This window comes from Numenius arquata, chromosome 5, assembly GCF_964106895.1.
Source record: "Numenius arquata chromosome 5, bNumArq3.hap1.1, whole genome shotgun sequence".
Taxonomy (NCBI): domain Eukaryota; kingdom Metazoa; phylum Chordata; class Aves; order Charadriiformes; family Scolopacidae; genus Numenius; species Numenius arquata.
This window is the reverse complement of record NC_133580.1, coordinates 4,385,242-4,405,411: the sequence shown is the minus strand read 5'-3', so window position 1 is coordinate 4,405,411 and position 20,170 is coordinate 4,385,242. Positions and strand designations below refer to the sequence as shown.

The 20,170-nt window shown below is 48.0% G+C and overlaps 1 protein-coding gene across 1 annotated transcript in view; it reads left to right on the top strand.

The window, feature by feature from the left end:
- The window catches only part of AR (androgen receptor), a 55,949-nt gene extending 36,324 nt beyond the window's left edge, over positions 1-19,625 (top strand). The window contains exons 3-8 of the mRNA XM_074148156.1: positions 2,598-2,714; positions 9,620-9,907; positions 16,622-16,766; positions 17,652-17,782; positions 18,328-18,485; positions 19,470-19,625. Coding sequence (XP_074004257.1) covers positions 2,598-2,714; positions 9,620-9,907; positions 16,622-16,766; positions 17,652-17,782; positions 18,328-18,485; positions 19,470-19,625 — 995 coding nt within the window. The remainder of the gene's footprint in view (positions 1-2,597; positions 2,715-9,619; positions 9,908-16,621; positions 16,767-17,651; positions 17,783-18,327; positions 18,486-19,469) is intronic.
- The last annotated feature ends 545 nt before the right edge of the window (positions 19,626-20,170 follow it).

Genomic DNA, 20,170 nt, shown 5'->3' with positions numbered 1-20,170 from the left:
TTTAGATAGAGCTGTGCCTGGCCCTGGAGCGTCCTTGGGGAGCTCGGGCAGTCACTGTGCCGCCTTCCCTTCCTAGAGCCATTCACAGGAGAGGCTTGATTTTTAAAGATTTTGAGCTATTATTGTTGCAAAAAATGCTGTAGTTTAGACTAGAGAGGCAAGATAGGGAAGGAACGGGAGCCGATGGGTGAGGGGAGAGCAGGAGGGTTGTGCGGATGCTCCTACAGCAGCATTGCTCACAGCAGCCCGACGGCCTCAGCCAGAGACCGAGTTGGCCCCGTGGGCTGGGCTTGAGCCTTCCCAGGTAGTCCCAACCCCAGCCGTTTTATACTCGTGGTAGTTTTGATGGGCTCTGGAGCATCCCGGTGTCAGACGTTGTCACGAGAGAGGAATCCTGCAGTGCAGCTGGAGGGGAAGGAGAGCAACATCACCATAGAGCTCTCCATGCCCATGCCTGAGAAAGTAGGGCGTCCGTTCCTCTTTGATGCGCGCACGTAAAGAGGTCGAGCGGAGAGCGTACGGCCTTGGCGCTCCTTTCCCATAGCACAAAAATAACTCCGAGTAACCCAGTTTCAGCTGAAGTCGTTTATTACTCAGCCTCCTCAATGAACTGTCGAAAGGGAGGATGGTGCTTGTGTTCTCTGGGATTTGGTGTAATCGCTGCTTCTGAGGCTTGACTAAGTGTCCTTAACGCTGGTAATGAGCGGAGGGAGGGGGGACGAGACGAGGTGCTGATGAGAATGGTGTTAAAAGGGTTTAGCAAGGTATCACGTGCTGCAGGTAACGCACTCTTGCCCTATTATGTCTCTAGTCTTTACAGCTAAGGCGCTGGGGGTGGTGTAATGACCAGCTTTTAATGGGGACGATTCCAAGAAGTGCAAATGCAAGGTATTTGTGCAGCCCTGTGCGCGCAGTGTGAGGAGGAGTTGATTTATACGGCCAGCCTTCCAACGACTTTTTTGGGACCCTGTGGTGAGGGGCTGCAGGTGGGATTTTGCAGCACTGGGGAGGAGCGGTGGGACCTTCCATGGGCTCCCCAGGATACAGGAAACAAAGCTGCTCTTTAGAAGGGCGATGGGGAAGCAACAGACGGTACCAGTGAGGTCTATGATACCAGGCTGCTAAAAATTTGCCACTCCTTATGACTCCAGTATCTTCAGAAGTTGTGGATGCGTGTGTGGGAGGTGGGGAGATACTAAATCAGTGCACCCAAATCAGTGCCTCTCTTGTCAAAACTGGTACATTAAGCAGTTAGATTCAACCTCATCCTTTTAATGGATCTCTGATGACTCCGAAAGGCTATTCCTATAAGAATATAGAAAGCAAACACTTGCAGGATGATAAGTAAAGGTTAAGCTGGATATAGACCAATTTCCCGTGTAGGCTACTTACGCAGAGTCTGTGAGGTGCACATTATTTACTGAGATTGGTTTAGTTTGGAATGGTATGAAGAACATCAGATAAATCCTGATCCAGTAAACGTGTTTGGACTTGACAAGAAAACAAATGGTGAGTCAGGAAGGAAAGTTAATTCTTGGCATGTCTAGCAAATGAGGCAGTGAAAAAAAAAATAATATTTGAAATGTGGAGCTCTAAGGGCTGCTCTCTAAACAAGTGGAAAGGTGTGTCTAAGATACCAGTTAGTCTGACAATAAGTAACTTAGAATTTTCTGGAAGTCCCCCCCTAAACCTGCTGCTGCTCAGGGTCTCCCTTGCTGGGAATCTCTGGTCCCAGTTTCCTGCTGGCTGTGAGTGCAGCCAGGGGACAGGGTGACCGGTGCCATGAGACCCACTGTGGCAGAGCCTGTGGGGCAGCGGCTCCCCACGCAGTCGCTTCCCCGACCCCAGTGTCTGTAACCTGCAGACAACAAACACAATTAGTATTAATGGATGGCACCAAAGAAAAAATAATCCAGTCTCAAAAAGCACTGTAAAGAGAGTCGCGGTTGTAGAGGGGAGGCCCTTGTCTGGGAAATATATTCAGCAAACTGTAGGTAAGAGCCATGGCAGGAGGGGTCACACTGTGTTTTGAAGGTGTTCTGGGAGAAAAACAGCTCTTCACAGCAAAAAGCCAAGCAATAGACGTATGACATTTAAAAAAATGAGAACCAAGCTATCCATATTTCATTACTTTTTAATTGCTGCTTATTGACTACCTCTGTTGTGCTGCACAGCGCAGAGTGATTTTTCTCCTTGGACATCTTGGTCTAAAAGCCTCTGCCGTGTGCCTGTCGGGAGGAGCGGTGCCACCGGGCTGCGGGGAGGACAGGCAGAGGAGGGGTATTGAAACACGGCAAAACAGCAGTGACCACGTCTGCATTTCGGGTAGCCAGCTCTCATACAAAGCGTGTGTACCTGGCAGCGAACCGCTCCTGTAGCAGCAGAGGAAGAACGGTGCCATTTTCCCAAAAGATCCCAACTACCAACTTAAATTTCCTGCTGAGGCATGAACTGGGAAACCAGCACTGATACGGTCCTCTCCCTCATCTTCCTCTCCTCTCTGGTGATACTGAGAAAGCCTGAGCCCATTTCTCCCTGTAAACCCTGATCGGATGGGTACCCACCACTCAACCTGCCATTTCCGTTGATGTTTGTAGGCAAACAGAAATACCTCTGTGCCAGCCGGAACGACTGCACCATCGACAAGTTCAGAAGGAAAAACTGCCCGTCCTGCCGCCTGCGGAAGTGCTACGAAGCTGGGATGACTCTCGGAGGTACGGTCTGAATAACGGTCCCCTGGGTCCTTGCAATGGGCTGGGGATGCTGGGCTCATCCTGCAGATAACAAATGTACTTGGCATATTAATCGTCAGTAAATGTCTAAATAAATGAGGCTGATGGAGCGTAATGAGCTTTGGGAAACATTTGCGGGTTTCTAATACCAAGCCTGTGAATTTCATTAAACTTTTGTTTGAGTTTCAGGAAACATTGTTTTCCTTAATTTAAAACCTTTTTAAATCTGAAAAAAATGTAAATGGCTGGGTAAGCTGGATTCTCACTCGCACCGAAGCCTCTTTGAACAGAGCAAATGCATTTTAAGATTATTTTTCCCAGGCAGAAAGAGGCATTTTTCTTTATAAAATTATAGCCCCAGTATTATTCTTCACTGAATGGAAGTTGCTCCTCTGTCACTGGTACAGATCCTTGTTACCGTTTGTTCCAAAACCTGTAGCTCTACCAAAACCTGACAGAGTGCCCGTATCCAAAATCTGAGGTTTTCTGCTCAAAATCCAGACGGTACAATGTAGCTCAGTGAGTGGCTCATCTTTGTGTTCGTTTGATGTGAGATTGAGGAAGGAAATACCCCGTAAAACAGAGCTGATGGACCTAATTCAGGATGAAAAGGCCCCTGACAGCGAAGCGGAGGGGAGTCCCGGGTGATACAGAAATGAAACCCACTGGCAGCATCGGTGCAGCGCAGAGGGATGTGGGGAACCCTGGCCAGTTAAACCCTTGGCCAGTGCCAACATTTTACTTTAAATACTTCCACCGTTGCTGGGATGGGCAGTGCCTCCCGGACCTGCCGGAGCATTGTCTTGAAGAACTTTCTACCGAAAAGGTTCTGGTTTATTGCTTATGGAGGAGCAGTGGTTATAATTTTATTTCTCCCCAGAATAGTTCTTACAGCTCAGGTACCAACAAGCACGTCCAGTCGGTGGGACACCAGGGAGGTGCCCCATCCACCTGGTGTGACTGAGCAGGTACTTTGCTTGCTGAAGGTACCGGGTGGTTCTCTCCAGCTCAGTTCCCCGGCATCTGCTTCCACAGTTCTGCCCCCAGCCCTGGTCATCCAGCACAGCTGGGAGGGGGCGAGGGTAGAGAAGCCTGTCCCTGCCCACACACCCGATGACAGTCATTTTCATGGCCACTGGTGGCAGTTTGTAGCCGTGGCTTCCCAGCAGAAGCAGGGAGACTCCTCTGGGAAACTTCCCTTGTCTGCCTGGGAGGGTTGGGACTGGGATGCCACCACCCTGGGATGCCAGGATGCCATTACTCTGCCCATGGAATTGCTGGGCTCCTGAGCTGGGGGACAGGGGTGAGGAGGCAAACCCAGCTCCCCAGTCCACAGCCAGCAGAAAGGCTTCATAATGCCATCCAATACAAGCATGCTCTTATTTTTAAGTGCTCTTTTCTGGTGAAATTTCCTTAAGTAAGAGGAGACGTACATCAGTGTAGGCTTCTTCTGCAGGACACACTGACAAAATTAATGCTAATACTGATAGCCCCCCCCTCCCTTTTTTTTTTTTCTTAAGCTCTTTGGGTCACCCTGACCTGTTCTGCCTGGTCTGTTTTACATTTGTTTTGAATGTCGGTTTAAAGGCAATTGTTAAAAACATGCGTGCTATGAGTTTGTCCACAGTCATTTCTCCCACAGTAGAGAGGCAGAGCATTTGAAAATGCTCCCAAGCTCCAAACAGTTGTTTTTAACTGCCTGTTAATTACCAGTCACTTGTAGGGTATAATGGAGCCTCCTGTGACCAGCAGACCTGCAGCTCTCAGTATGTTTAACAGGAGGAGGAGCTGACACACTGAATACCTTATTTAGGACTCTCTGCTTTGGCACAGAATGGCAATATGTCGAAGTACTTCATTATTGATTGAGATCACTCTGACCCGCAAGCTGAAATCCATTAAACAGAATCTTCTGATCAACACTGTAAAGCCCAAGAGAAGGAAATTGAAAAAAAAAAAATCAAAAAAAGAGGGAAAAAAACCACCCCAAAGCGATAATGCCGGTTTCGTGTGCTCGGTTCTGCTGGTGCACTGTCCTCCCTCTCCCACAGCAGTAATTCCTGCTGCGAGCACAGGTGCCTGCACGGATCCTACTACTGGTGTCCAGACCTCTCTGTCCTGCTCCATTCCAGACCCTGCCCCTCTACTCCGCTCTGGTGAGACCCCACCTGGAGAACTGCGTCCAGCTCTGGAGCCCACAGCACAGGAAGAACATGGACCTGTGGAATGGGTTCAGAGGAGGGCCATGAAGGTGCTCAGAGGGCTGGAGCACCTCTGCTATGAGGACAGGCTGAGAGAGTTGGGGTTGTTCAGCCTGGAGAAGAGAAGGCTCCAGGGAGACCTTAGAGCCCCTTCCAGTCCCTAAAGGGGCTACAGGAGAGATGGGGAGGGAATCTTGATCAGGGAGGGGAGCTGTAGGACGAGGAGTAACGGTTTTAAATTGAAAGAGGGTAGATTTAGATTAGATACTAGGAAGGAATTCTTTCCTGTGAGGGTGGTGAGACACTGGCCCAGGTTGCCCAGAGAAGCTGTGGATGAACACCATCCCTGGAGGTGTTCAAGGCCAGGTTGGATGGGGCTTTGAGCAACCTGGTCTGGTGGGAGGTGTCCCTGCCCAGGGCAGGGGGTTGGAACTGGATGGTCTTTAAGGTCCCTTCCGACCCCAACCATTCTATGATTCTGTGATCACTCGCCCAGCGCAACTCCTGCTGAAGGGCAAAGCTCCGGATTTAAGGCACCTCCTGTTCCTGCTGCCTGTGCATTTTCAGTCGTGGGTGCGAGGTTGTGTAGTCCGTTTCCCTTGTGAGACCCAAGCGGCTCTGCCCTCGGTCAGAGCTGGCAGCTGCCTGCGCCGCGGGACCTCTGCTCTGCACCTTCAGCCTGGCGACTGCGCTCCCTGTGCGTCCCGTCTTGGGGCAAAACCTCCCCAACATGTAAAATCCAGCTCATTTCATTGATGCTAGGACCAGAAAACTACTGTAGTAACTGCCGATATCTTGTAAAAGCCCGAGGCACGAGTCATACCTGTATTTAGTCCTAATTCAGGTCCAGTTGCTGTGGTTAAAATAGAGATCATGTCTTATAAAAGCATTTGATATCGATGTAAGCATTTCCAGCAGTGGAGAATCTCACGCGTTTTTTTGCCATGCGGCTGCAGTACTTAATTACATTCAGTGTTGTGAGAGATGTACCTAATTTTTCACCTTGTCTGTCCTTAATTTCCAGCAACTGGATCTTTATTACAGCTTTGCTTGCTAGATTGAAAAACCTACTCTTATTGAATTTGTGTCCCCGCCGTGGGTATTTGTAGGCTGTGACTTAATAACCCATTAGCCTTCTGCATAACCACCTAGGTAAGATTCTTTACTTCCGTGCTCCAAGGTGCATTGTCGAGTCTTTGCTCTTCTTATGGCTTCTGCAGTTTGCAAACAACTCCCTCGTACGGTGAAGTGAATCAGTTTCCCAGGATCAGCGGCATCAGTGCTTAAGGGCGGTGGGAAGATGCTCTCCAGCCCAGCGGTTTTTCCTCCTTCCCATGACACGGGATCCTGTTAGTCCTCTGTCCCCTGAGCCACGCTGCCAGCTCAGCCCTCTGGCTTTGTCCATCAGCTTTTGGTGCAAGTTCACTTTTTCGGTTGCTCGATATATATCTGCTTACAGTGAAGTGTACTTTGCTTTAATAGACTGAGCTTATCAGCAGACCTCGATTAGTCTGCTCGATGGTCAGCCTTTAATGTTCGTTACTGCTTTCCCATCTATGCCCTGTCATACAGGCCTTTTTAGTAAAAATATTTAATGTTCTTTTCTGGAAGGTAGACATTCACTTAGCAAAGGGCCATGAGCAACCCTTCTAAGAAACGAACCTGTCTGATGTTGCTTCAGCATTTGTAATTACTTTTGAAATGTATCACCTGTGTGATTTATAACATTCAGCGGTACCGTCTGATTTTATATCATTGGAGTTTTTTAAATTCGTGTGGGCCTGACTGACATGTCTGCTATACCGGTACTATTACAATTATCAACTAAAATCATCGTGCCAGAAAAGGTTGATAGCTTGGCAGGGTCAGGTTTTGACAAGCCACACGTTGGTCGATGTTAATAACAAACTTGAAGAAGAGGATATGTCGAGTCCTGGTTCAGTTTCTCTGTCATTTTGCCTGCAGCTGAAAGCGGTCTGCGGTGCCTGAGGCTGGCAGGATTTCTCTGTCGTTGCTACTGCAAAAGCAGTTTTCTTCCAGGTCCCTAGAACTTCCCCGAATCCCAGCACTGGTGAAAAATCCATGCCCTTGTCCCTGCTCCCGCCCGGCTGGTAAAACTGCAGGTGTTTGGTCAGCCACATGTGCTGGGCTTTGTCCCGCCTGAAAGAGGGGAGATTTAGATCGGATAACAGGAAGAAATTCTTTGCTGTGAGGGTGGTGAGAGCCTGGCCCAGGTTGCCCAGAGAAGCTGTGGATGCCCCATCCCTGGAGGGGTTCAAGGCCAGGTTGGAAGGGGCTTGGAGCAACCTGGTCTGGTGGGAGGTGTCCCTGCCCATGGCAGGGGGTTGGAACAAGATGATTTTTAAGGTCCCTCCCAACCCCAACCGTTCTATGATTCTATAAGTACAGTACCTAGCTTAGCTCATCCTAAAATAAAAGTATAACAGATGTCTTTAATTTCTATTTTTCTTTTTATTTCTGGTTTTGTTCCCAGTAGCTGCTTGAGTAGGAGCTACCAGCAAAAAGGTTTTCTGTACAGATGACTTAAAGTTAAGACAAAAGTATTTGGCTTAACTACAGGAGGGTTGGTATCTTTAAAGCTGTGTTTGTGAGAAGGTTCAGATATCTGCCTGGATCCCAATACCTTTAGTTTTAAAATAAGTGTGAAGACTCCAGTAAGGCCATTGCAGCAGCTGAATTTCAGGGTACAATAAGCACAGTTTAATAACTTAGAGAAGTTTGTCCATAGTAACTTAGAGAAGTTTAATAACGTAGAGAGTCCTGCTGTAAACCATAGATTTTAGACTGTATATAAGCTACTGTTTACCTCTGAAGCTTTTCTCCATCTAGTAATGTCGGTATTTCAGTGATCTGTGGAACAGCTGCTCCTGGAAGGCACAGACATGAGACTCCTCTGATAAGAGCAGTTATCACCCACCTTCACTACTTTCCGACACGGAAGTGTTTGGTTTACGGTTGCAGGCTCAGAACCTGCAGGGTTGGTTGCTTGCTCTCTTCTTACTTCACTCAATATCTTTTAGTCCTAGATAGTTCAGATTGAAGAAAAAGAATTGAACATCTAAGCCAAACTACACGTGTGTTTTATACAGTGTGGGTTTGGCTCCAGTTACGCTCAGGACCTGACGAGCACTGATTATTCATCTTCAGAAGATTCAATTTGTTTTTTATTTCATCTTTTAAGCCTGGGAGCTTTTCTTTCCTAGCAGCACTCCTGTCTCTGAAGGTCCAGTGCCAAGTACAACTATGAGAGTGGTTTCTGCCTCAGGTAGAGTCAGCCCTGGTGCCTCCTTCCCAAATTAACAGCAGGTTGTCGGGAAGAGGCTGAAGGAGCTGAAGGATGTCACGGTGCACTGCAGCCCTGTTTTCCTGTTGCTCTCTTTTATCTTTATTACTCTTTTCCCCTCCTTTTAAGACAAGAGCGGCGTTGTCTTAATTGCTTATGCGGTAGATGATCCGAAGTACGTTACTTAAAGATCAATGTTTGGAATTGATTTACAAAGCTGCTCTTTAACTTGACATTTTTATGTTTTGCTGCTTATTTTTCTAATTACAGCTGAAAGGAAATTTGAGATAAGTATCATGTAATGAAGGAGCCAAAACCCCAAGGGCAATTGGTTTCATGTTATATTCTCTGCTTGAATTAAACGATTGGCTTTTTTTCTCTAATTAATTAGGGCTTTTTGGAGTCAGGAAGGGGCGAAAGCTGTTCCTATCTGCAGTAGCCTGCCAACCCGTGTTGTGCTGAGCACCATCATGTAGATATCAAATTAGGTGAACATTAACTCCCAAAGAACTTTGAAGTCACGCATCTGAAGCTCCTGGTGTATCTTGCTAGCAGACTAGCATCTGTAATTAAAGAGCCGGGTGCACAGGAGAGACACTTCATCACTGTGATATGGCCACAGTCATTGGCTTCCTCAAGTCCCAAGCCCACAAGCCTCCTCTGCTGACGTTGCTCTTGAAGCTGGCCAGCAGACCAAGGTCACCCCTGCTTGAGTCTTCTCCTTGCTGGTGCGCTAACTGGGGAGACTCCAGGGAAGTACCTGTGGGACCACCTCCTGCCTTCTAAAATGTATTTTCCATAACATATTTGTGGAGTAGTGACCCATCTGGGGGAGCTTGTTTATAGAGCAGCGGGCCTTGAGGAGCCCTGGGCACGGAGAAGGCTTTTCTCTCGGTTGCATTCCACTTCCACTCTGGCCTGGGATGGAAAAATCCCACTCGAGCATCCGAGTGCAATGGCTTTTTTCCCTGGAATGTGACCAGGTACTGGGTTTATTTGCTTGCGTTGTTTCCCTTTTTAATTGCATGTGAGTAGTTGTTTGAATCGAGTTGCCTCTTCCTTCTTTTCCCCTGTTTTTCCTCTCCATTTCGAAGTGGGAGTTAATGTGTGACGAGTCACAGCTGGACATAAATAATACTTGTTCTTTTCCATATAAAATTAATGAGCAAATGGATTTCCTTGAGCAGTGTGTGCTCCCTTTTGTCCTTACGTGAGGTCTGCGGTGCCGGGGCACTCTTTGGACAGTGTGGACCAGAGGAGTAGCTGCTGCTGGCCATCAGTTTCCCTTTCCTCATAAATACAAGTGATGGAGCTGGAGGCTGAGAAACCTCAAGCTTCTTTTTTATTTTTAAGTCTCACACTAAAATGTGTCATTTCCACAGCTCGCAAGCTGAAGAAGCTGGGTAACCTGAAGACACAAGATGATGCCGATGGAGCCAGCTTATCCAGCCCCACAGAGGAGCAAGCTCCCAAGATGGTGATGACGCGCATTGATGGGTATGAGTGCCAGCCCATCTTCCTCAACGTCCTGGAGGCCATTGAGCCTGGCGTGGTGTGTGCCGGCCATGACAACAGCCAGCCGGACTCCTTCTCCAACCTGTTGACCAGCCTGAATGAGCTCGGGGAGAGGCAGCTGGTCTACGTGGTCAAATGGGCAAAGGCTTTGCCAGGTGAGGAAGAGAACTCAACAAATCCCATTCCTTCCCTGGCACGTTCCTAAAGTCCCCTGTTTACATCATCTGGGGTGGTTGTCCAAGGAGGTGGTCTGCAGCCTGTGTCCCACCATCACACGGTCTTCCCAAGGTGGCTGGCTGTGTAATTTCTCCATAAAGCAGGCTGCAGCAGCATCAGGTTTGTCTCCTTTGGGTGGCTGGTTGATGGGAGAGGTGACTAACCGGTGGCAAAGTATGTTGAAACTTAACCCTTTGGGTTCTGATAACCCCCACCACGCAGTAGGGTGTAGGTGTGTGTCTGCTTCCTTGCGTGGGAAGGGCTGTTGCTGGTCAGGGGTTCAGCATCTTGCTGTCTTCCTTCTCTGCCTGTGGCAGTTTTCCTTCACTTCCAGAGCTGTGTCCACCAGACCTGCCGAAGTTTTCTTTAAACAAGTATTAGCCCCATCCCGTAACCTGCACGAAGTGGTGAAAACGGTAAATTCCCCAGGTGAAGTGTCCCACTTCATGATGTGAATGTGAGATGGGGAAGACTGGGCTGAAAGGAGCTGAGGCGTGAGAGATGGGAGTCATCCTTCCTTGCTTTTCGTTGTATTTTACAAGCCAATTAATTGTAAAAGAGTGAGAGAGAGACACAAAATCCCAAAGGGCTTCTTTCTGGCAGTCAGGTTGCTCTTGCATGACAGACTGCTGGAATATATTTATGATGCATTCGGAGACATGAGATGGGAGTACATTAGGGTCGGGAAGTTTCCAAACAGTAGTAGTTATCAGGTGCTGTAAATGAAAACATCCCGGTGATGTACGAGTTTCGCTGAACACGCTCCTTGGTTGTGAGCATAGAGGTTTCCAGTCTGGAACGTGCTGCCCCTTGGGTGTCGTAATCCTGCCAACTGAATGAGTGCAATTACAGAAGACGGAGATCACTGGGTGCAGCGGGATCCAGTTCACTTTCTGGCATCCCTGAGACTGGGGCGCGGGGATGATACCGAGCTGCCTTCCTCACCCTGGCCCTGTTCCTCAGCAAATGCCGCAGGAAACAGGGATCCTACTTTTTATGTGCTGGTTGATATGACCAAAGGAGGAATGTGAGGCAAAATAAGTTTGCTGCTCTATGCCAAAACCAGACATTTGATGTTCCCAGAAATCGGGAAGCAGCTGGACCAGTGCTCCAGGAGGGGTGTTAGTCTGAATATGCTTAAACACAGAATAGCCCATTCTGTTTCTTATGTTCTTAAGTCAGAAAAGGTTTATCTGGTCTGTGAAACCAGGATCAAATCATGCTTTCTCTTCTGGCTTATCTACATCAGACATCAAGATTTCTTCAGAAAAGTACACGGAGACACCACCAAACCTGACCAGCGATCCAGGGGTTGAGGTTATAAAACTGGAGTAGTGCTAATGGAGAGGGAGAGTACAAAGAAAAATGCTTTTCACAGCAATCACCCCCTTCTGAAAGGCTTTCGCTCTCCTGCACTGTGCCGGATCCCTCACCGGTGGTGCCGGCTGCTGCACCGCAGCCTCCTGGGGCCGACGACGGCATCTGGGCAAAACTAATTCTAATTTTCTGATGTCAGAGCAGTCACCGCTGTCTGGGCAGGGGATCCGTTTCAGAGGCCAGCTCTCCCGCATGGAGGGGTGCTGCCTGGCTGCCTCCCCATCCCGCTGGCGCTGGGCTGACCATTAGCATCCCTGTGCTGGGGGCGGGGGGGGGGGGGGGCAAAAGGCAAAGCCACTTTGTTTTCCTCAGCTTTCTCTCAGCAGTTCCCTGCCATGTGCCAACTGTTATTCAACAGTAATAACCACAAATTCGCCACTTAGTCATTCTTCTGATATTTTCCAGGGAAGGAGTAAACAACCGCAGTGCTGTTGCTGTGTTGGTGCTCCGGGCGGTGGTTACGCAGCCCCTTGGCCCCAGCAGGAGCCCGGTGGGTCTCATCCACTGCTGGGTCCTGCCCTCTCTGGTGCTGATGCTCCCCCGGGAGCCATGCCCGGGTGCTGCCACCTCGCTTTTTTGGGTAAACCTTTCAGAATCCTAGCTGTAATTTATTTAAATTATATTTTGGTTAATAAAGCAGAAGGGTTTTCAGGTCTGCAGGTTGGCTGGGCGGCCAGGCAGGCTCCGGAGAGGGGCGATGAACGCGTGCAGGGGGAGAAGTAATGGAAACAAAACCCAGGCAAATTTCAAACAGCGGGATGCAGTTGTTTTTATCAAAACAGAAAGATCTTCACGCGGTCTGGGGGGAGGCTGGAGGCTGGCTAATGAACACCGTGGCTGGCGACGTGCAATGGGAGCAGACCGCAGGGCTTGGCCGGCCGCTGCCATGCCAGGGCACAGCCAGCATCAGCAGGGAGCAGGAATAGTGCCCGAGGCCGGGGTTTCTGGTGCCAAGCAGGCAAACCTCACTCGGTCCCCTGCCCTGCAAGGAGCCCAGCAGCAGGCATCAGCTGCCTGGTCCTCAGCAGGTCCTCGGAGAGAGTGGAAATGTTATCCCCCTCTTCCCCTTTCCCCATTAAGGAAGCACATCTGGCATGAGCATCGGCTTAACTGAGCATAAGCAGCCCTGCATGTCAGTTAAGATCTATATCAATGTAAAGAGGCAGAGGTTTTACTTTCCAGTAACTGCTGCTGGTGGGAGGAGGGGGAACTTGCACATGTAATAGAGGTAGCTTTAGCCTGATAATACTGGCAATAGATTTAATATTGATTAATAGGTGATTATTCACCTTGCATCCTGCATTACCTGTACACCAAGAGTGATGACTATGCAGCAAGGTGTTCCTGCACTTCTTCCAGTCAGGTTTCAGTGATATCCTAGAAACAAGACTGCATCAGGAAGGAGTAGTTCTGAATCCTGAGTTCCCGCAGTAGCAATATCTGTCCAGTGGAGAAAGCGTAATGTATGGCCCTTTGGACCCTGTGGAATTGAAATTCTGCAGAGGAGAAGATAGAATCAAACTGTGGGTTCCCTAGAAATAGATTAAATAGCCACAGCTTGCCAAGAAGGCTGCTGAAACGCAGAAATCAAAAAATCTTATTAAATCCATACAATGTGTCCGCTGCAGGGTAAGTGAAAGGAGTATGTATTTTCCCTTTTCCATATACATAAATTCAGCGAAGGTGTTACAGTTAATTTATATCGGCACTCAAGCACATTAGTTTAAAGATCTATTTTAGCTGGCAGCAAATGAAAAGCCTTCAGTTCATTCCCAAAGCTGTTTGGGAATCAGTCTATAAAAAATAACTGGCCTGTGGGTGTGCGGGGAACGGCTGCTTTGCGGCAGAGCCAGGGGGAGGGCAGGGTCAGCCCCGCTTCTGCTGCCAGTGAGGAAGATGAGCAGCCTTCACATTTTTAGCAGCTCGGTGCCCCTGTGCTCAGGTGAAATACCCTCCCTGGGATCACGGGAGATGGACCTATTTATTAGGGACGGTGCAGAATCTCTGTGTACTTGCCCTTGGTTAGGGCTTTATGGGTGTTCCAGGCCATTGCTTGCATTTCTGTTTCAAATCTACTGCCTTATACTATTATCTAACTCCCCCTTTCAGTATAAGGATGGCAAAAGATGCCCAATTATTTGCATTCTCCAAACAATAAAATTTCCATATACAAACCGAGTATTTCTTTATCTTACAAGTGTTAAATGTGAGGTGTTCAGCTGCTGATCTCTTAGGAAGATACCATTCTGGCACAGCAGTGCATCAAGAGAGAAGATAAAGCCTTTCTTTCCAAACTATCCGGCTTTAAGATTATTCCCAAGACAAAAGGTTATGCATTGATCTTTTTCAAGTCACCAGTAAATTGAATTTTACTTCTGCTGTGATTTCTTTCTGTAGAAGATATCTTCGTTTGTGTCTCTTCAAATTGTGCCAATACTGAAAATTTAACAATAGATTGTGGCATTAGGTTTGTATTTATTTTCTTTTACAGTGATTTTGGCCATACATCGTATAAGATGCCTGGAGGGAGGAGGTTTCCAGGAAATGATAGGTACCTGGTTTCTGCAAATCAGTTTTGTTTCAAGGCGTTTCTGCTCAGAAACTGAAAGCGGTGATTCCTTTTAGAAAAAGTCGGCCACTGTGTTTCTAGAACTTGTTTTCGTGGACAAGCAGAAAGCAAACGTTAAGCCCTGCAACAACAAAACTGTTGTGTTCAAATACCTTCCCTTAAACAGTGATAAAGCTTGCACAAATATTTTTTTTTCAGTGAACGTAATTACAAGGTAATGAACAAGTGCACCAAAATCCTTCTCATAGCAAAGATTAGGGGCAACACTTTCACAGATGCGTTGAAAAGCTGATACTTGTCCCAAGTTGCCTACAGAGTGTAGGTGTCCTCTCTGGTTGTAGGATTTATGGGCTTTGCTCCCAGAATATAGGCAAGAGGCAAGCCAAGCACCAGAGACCTCTGGTTTGCCTTCTTCCTCCCCCACCTCATCCTCTCCATCATGTCCTGGTTTGCAGTTCATTTCTGGCCCTACAGCACCTCTTGGGCCCGACTTGTTGTTGGGACATTCTTGCATCTCTTTTGAAGACAGAGCATCTGCTGTCATAGATATGTTTGTATTCGTAAGATTTTCTTGTCTGCGTGGTTACGAGCATTGTGGATGCCCCATCCCTGGAGGTGTTCAAGGCCAAGCTGGATGGGGCTTTGAGCAACCTGGTCTAGTGGAGGTGTCCCTGCCCATGGCAGGGGGGTTGGAACTGGATGGTCTTTAAGGTCCCTTCCAATTCTAACCATTCCATGACTCTATGATCTTTCCTTTGCCCGAGCACGCTGGGGTGTGTGTCCTCACTGTTCTGTCAGAAGGGCTGCGCTGAGCCTTCTTCAGAGCTTTCTTCAAGCTACAGAAGTAGTTTTGGCCCTCAGCCTTCAGTTTGATGTACTCTTTAGCGTTTGCCCTTTTTTGTAATAGAGCATTTTCTGCTAATTCTCTCTGAGGACAAGATACGTTTTTCCTTCAAAGAGCAATTTAAAAAGGGGAAAAACCCAAGCTTATTGACTTGGAGCGGGATGAGTGCGTAGCAGACTGACGAAATGTTAATACTCAGCATTTGGTGCCAGCGTGGGAATGTTCCTGGCACCAAATCGCTGCCTACTCATCACAAAGTCTCAGCTACTGGGGCCAGCAGCGTGGCTCATCTTCAACTCAAGTTTTTCCCATCTATTCAGAAAGCCTAGGCAAGGAAAAAGACAAGGAAAAGGTGTGGAGCGGGAGGAAATTCAAGGAAGCAGATGCTCTGAATGGCTTAGGTTTTACTAGGCAGTGAATTCTTCTCTGACTATATTTACTGGATAAATAGGACGGGTTTTTATAGCGTGCAGGACTCTAATTAAATATGAATATCCAAGTCAGACATGTCCTAGTGATGAGTGTGAGTGATTTTATGAAGTCCTTGAGTTGCCCGGATGCCTTGTCTGTACTCATGTTGCCGTTAACGAGTTTCACTCTGGCTCCCAGAAGGTTCATGTTCAGCCAGTAGCTGAGAGCCCTCTGGTTGGAAATCACCTCTCCAGGTTCGGTAGGACACTACTTGCACGCAAGCTTCAGGTTTTTTAAGCCGTTGACACGAAAGCTGAAAGGAAAATGTACAAACGTGAAGCAAGTTTAGTCAGCAGTAAAACATGACTTGTGCTCATTTGCAGTTGACAGCTTCCCAAGCAAGAGACAGATGCTCGCCTCAATGGATTATAATTGTACACTGGAGGTGTTATAATTGCTTTAATATTTGATTGAAATAGCGTATGATTTTCTTGAAACCAGATTACATTTGACTATTTACAAGTAGCTGGAAAAAAAGTACAGTGTTGGAGGTGATGTTTGTGCGTGTGGTGTAAACATGCCTGGGATTTAACTGTGAGCCACCATCTGGGAATACTAATTTGAATTTAATTGATATTTTTGTTCAGCTTGCAATTCAGCAGAGGTTTTCATATTCATTTTCGTAGTCATTAGATAAATGCATCGTGTGTTTGATGGAGAAACCACAGTCTGTTAACCATGTGATGAGGCCTCGGGATTACTTTCTGGCTCTGAGCATTATACATTAAAATCCATTTACTTAAATTTGGTGAGGTCCTAAAGGGGTGAAAATAAAGGAAGTTTTTTGGCTTATTTCCTTGAGAGCCAGAATTGCACCAACGGAGGTAATTGGTTAATGAGGGCTTGTTTCTGCCTCAGTGCCTGGAGAACGTGATACGGTTAATTGTATTGCTGCTGGGGCTCCCGCTCCCCTTCAGCTGATTTATTTGTTAGCGGAGCAAAGCAAACAAATCCTCATCGGCTATTAATTTCACCCACTTTTGACATACTGTCTCACGTGGTAGTTGCGAATTGCTTCGGAGTGGAGACTTTGGGGGTTACACCGTGACTGCAGAGCACATGGCACGGTAAGACTCGGTGGGTTTGGGCGCTTAATTAGTGCCAGAAATGAGGGTTGTGGCAGAGACCCCCCGCCCCGGGTGCTGGGGGAGCTGGACCTGCTTACCCCCCACCCTGGTTGGACCCATTATCCTGCGGGACTTTAGGAAGTCACTGAATCCCATCCTGCTGGATCTTTTTTGTCCGCTCTTGTTGCAGGATGAGGCTCGTTCACCACCTTGTCATAACAGAAGCCCTGCAGGAAGGCTGGAGCCTGCCCGAAAACAGTCCTGGTAACTGCAGGAAACCGACGTTAATTTGTAACATCCCTCTCTGTTTTTATTTTTTTAATAGGATTTCGCAACCTGCATGTGGATGACCAGATGTCAATAATCCAGTACTCTTGGATGGGCCTTATGGTTTTTGCTATGGGTTGGAGATCTTTCACCAACGTCAATTCCAGGATGCTTTACTTCGCTCCAGATTTGGTCTTCAATGAGTAAGCGCGAAATAACAACAGTCTAATGCTGTGCTCTGTGTGGGTCAGGCTAGGTGAGAACCGAGAACAAGACAAGGAATGTGCTTACCCGTTTGCTTATGAAATGTACAGCTTGAGCAATTGTACTTTCAGAGCTGGCCAACAAAACATAGGAGGGCCCTGCTTTTCCCCTCTAATTGCTCTGCGGTAATCTCCAGGAGCAATAAGGAGAGTTGCAACCTCTCTCCTGGTCCTTCTTCCCTTTCCTGCAACCTTGCCTTGGGTTTGTCTTCCATCAGGGCAGCAGCAAGTGCTGGTGCAGGGTGTGAAGAGCCGGTCCCTACAGACCTGCCTTTTTTCTGAGGGATTTGAGCTCCTCTTTTCAACTTGGTTGGTCAGCTGGAGTGAGCAGAAACAGAAGCAAATGTTTTTTCTGAGTTCCTGAAGGGTTCTTTCTGGTGTACCATCAGCTTAGAACTGGGGAGGTTTTGCTGACACTAAGGTAGAAGAGCTTAGAAGCAATAAGTAGAACAGCAAGCAAAACCACACCTTCTCTCTGAGAGGTCCGAGCTCAGCTTGGCATCTCTTGCGGGTAGCCCTATTTGGTGAATCACAGCAGTTGTTTTTCAGGAGGGCAAAGAGTCAGACAAACTCTATAGATCCCAGGCAGTCATCCACATCCAGACAAAAGAGGATTACACACGGGCATTTTGGAAGAAGGTTCCTCACCTGCATGCAGGCCTGTTGCTGCCAGCATCCCCCGAGACAGAGCCCAGGTTCTTGGCAGCGGGGATGTGCCAGGCAAGGCTGGGATCGCTGGCTTGGGCAGAGTGTGTCCTCCCCATTTCTCTGATGTCTCCATCAGAGAAATGTCTCCACATCTCTCTGCTCTCCTTGCCCTGCCAGGTACCGGATGCACAAATCCAGAATGTACAGCCAATGCCTCAGGATGCGGCACCTCTCTCAGGAGTTCGGGTGGCTTCAGATCACGCCCCAAGAGTTTCTCTGTATGAAGGCTCTACTCTTCTTCAGTATTAGTAAGTACTCACATCCTTTCCTCAACAGGGCTCCAGTTGCTCTATGCTGTATCACCCTAGAGGGACCTGGTGCTTTCCCTGGGCATCTGCATGTATCCTTGGCTTTGGATGTTCTCTCTGCTTCAAGCTGAGCTGCTCGGAGACAATGAGTGGCCAAGCATAAGGGTGCCACCACCCAGCTGCCCTCCAGCCAGCACATCCCATCTATGGACAGTGCAGCATTTCTCCATTTAGCTCCTGCAGGAGGTTGCTCCTCAGCCTAACTGCTGCCATCGTGAGGACCTCCAGCCATAACCTGCTGAGCAGGAAAATAGCTCTGCAGTTTGTTACGTTGCTTCTCTTTTATAACCAGTGCTGAACAAGGGTTCTTGGGATAACAGTAGTCCAACAAGCTGGTCAGAGTGAGGTCCGTAGTGGAAGCAGGGCTGGTGGGCAGATCTTCCCTCTTAGGTCTTCCCTGACCACTTCTCCAGCCTTCCTCTTGCCCTTTTATTTTCTCCACTCTCTGGGCAACTCTTACTGTTTTCTTCCCGTGTTCCATCCAGTTCCAGTGGATGGCCTGAAGAACCAGAAGCTCTTTGATGAACTTCGAATGAATTACATTAAGGAACTTGACCGTATCATCGCTTGCAAGAGGAAGAACCCTACCTCCTGCTCTCGGCGATTTTACCAGCTCACCAAGGTCCTGGACTCCGTGCATCCTGTAAGAGAGGACAGTAAAATGTCTGTCTATACACATAAGAAACAATATAAGAAAAACCTTTTTACAATGAGAATGATCATTCACTTGAACAACCTCCCCAGGGTTGTGATAGTCCCCATCACTGGAGGTCTTCAAGATACGATTGGATAGGGCACTGGATAGTCTCATCCAGGCTCCTTTTCCTAGGGAAGATTGGACCAGGTGACCTTTCAAGGTCGCTTCCAACCTGGGCTGTTCGATGATTCTGTTTTTTAACTCTTGGCACACCTTTGCAGGGACAGTATTGCGGTGTGCTCTCAGATTAAGTGACAGAGGAAAGACAACCACTAGCTCTACGGAGGGAGTGGAAGTTACCCGTGTCTGTCACTCCCTGCAGTAACCACTCTTGCGCTTGGGTTTATGGGCTTCATTTTTTAGCAATGAAAAGCTTTTTGTAGACGATGGTTGTCTATCGTCAGCCCAGCAGAACAGCTCAACATCTCAGTGGCCCCAGTGAATCTTCTCTGATTGCAGCAGAGAAAACAAATTCTCTGTTTGTGACTTCAGGTGGTACCAGTGAAAGGTGAGCTAGAGCCTTCCTCTTTCCCGGGGCTCAGCTCCATGCAGTTACATGTCTACAAGCAAAAAGTAATTCTTTAATAAGTGAAGTCAGCAGCATCTGAACACAGTAAGACAAGTTTCTGCAGGAGAAAGAAAGTGCCATTTTTATACATCCCCGTTTTGGTGGGACTCAGTAATGTTTGAGAGTGAAGGGCCATGGCAAAATACGCTACATGCTCCCAGGCTGGGTAGTTACCTCGCTCATCCTTGGGGTGCTTTCCTGCCATCTGATAACTGCTAGCCAGGCAGTGATGGCCAGGGAGCAGGTCCCACCACAGCAGGGCCAGCCCTGACCTGCTCTGCCTGCTAACGTCTGCTTGGTATTTTCCCAGAGAAATCATTGACCGGGGACTTCTTGCTTAACAAACTTTCTTCCTTTCCCAGATTGCCAAGGATCTGCATCAGTTTACATTTGACCTTTTAATAAAGGCACATATGGTGAGTGTGGACTACCCTGAAATGATGGCCGAGATCATCTCTGTGCAGGTTCCCAAGATCCTGTCTGGAAAAGTCAAGCCGATCTACTTCCACGCACAGTGATCTTCCGGAAGGGACCTCCCAGTTCTGCCACCCCCATTTCAGCCATCTCCTGCCTGTTATTTCTGCACTACTGTACTGCAGTGCCTTGGGGAATCCCCTCTACAGAGGCCGAGAAGACGGACGGTAACAAGCGACTACCTGCTGGGATTCCTGACATTTCTATTTTTCCTGAGGTACCTCTGAACTGAACTACCTGCCGCGGCTTCTGCCTGCGTTTGGCTGGCTCGCTCTGCTGGGACAGGGGACTGGGGCACGGTGGCAGCGGCGCCGTGTCTACGCTCTCTCATTTGTGTGTTTTCTGCAGTGACTTTCAGTGGCCCAGGCCACGGGAGATTGGGAGAAATGCCAGCAGTTGTTGGATTTGTGGGGTTTTGTGTTTTTTCGTTTTTTTTTTAAAAAACAGAACAAGACAAGAAGCAGGTTGAACCTCTAAGTTTGAGTGTGGGTTACTTTACTGGCCTCCTCCGGGACTTTTTATTTGCATTATGGTGCTGGGAAGCAGATGAGTTAAAAAATTGCAGTAGAGGAGCCACGAAGAGTTGGGG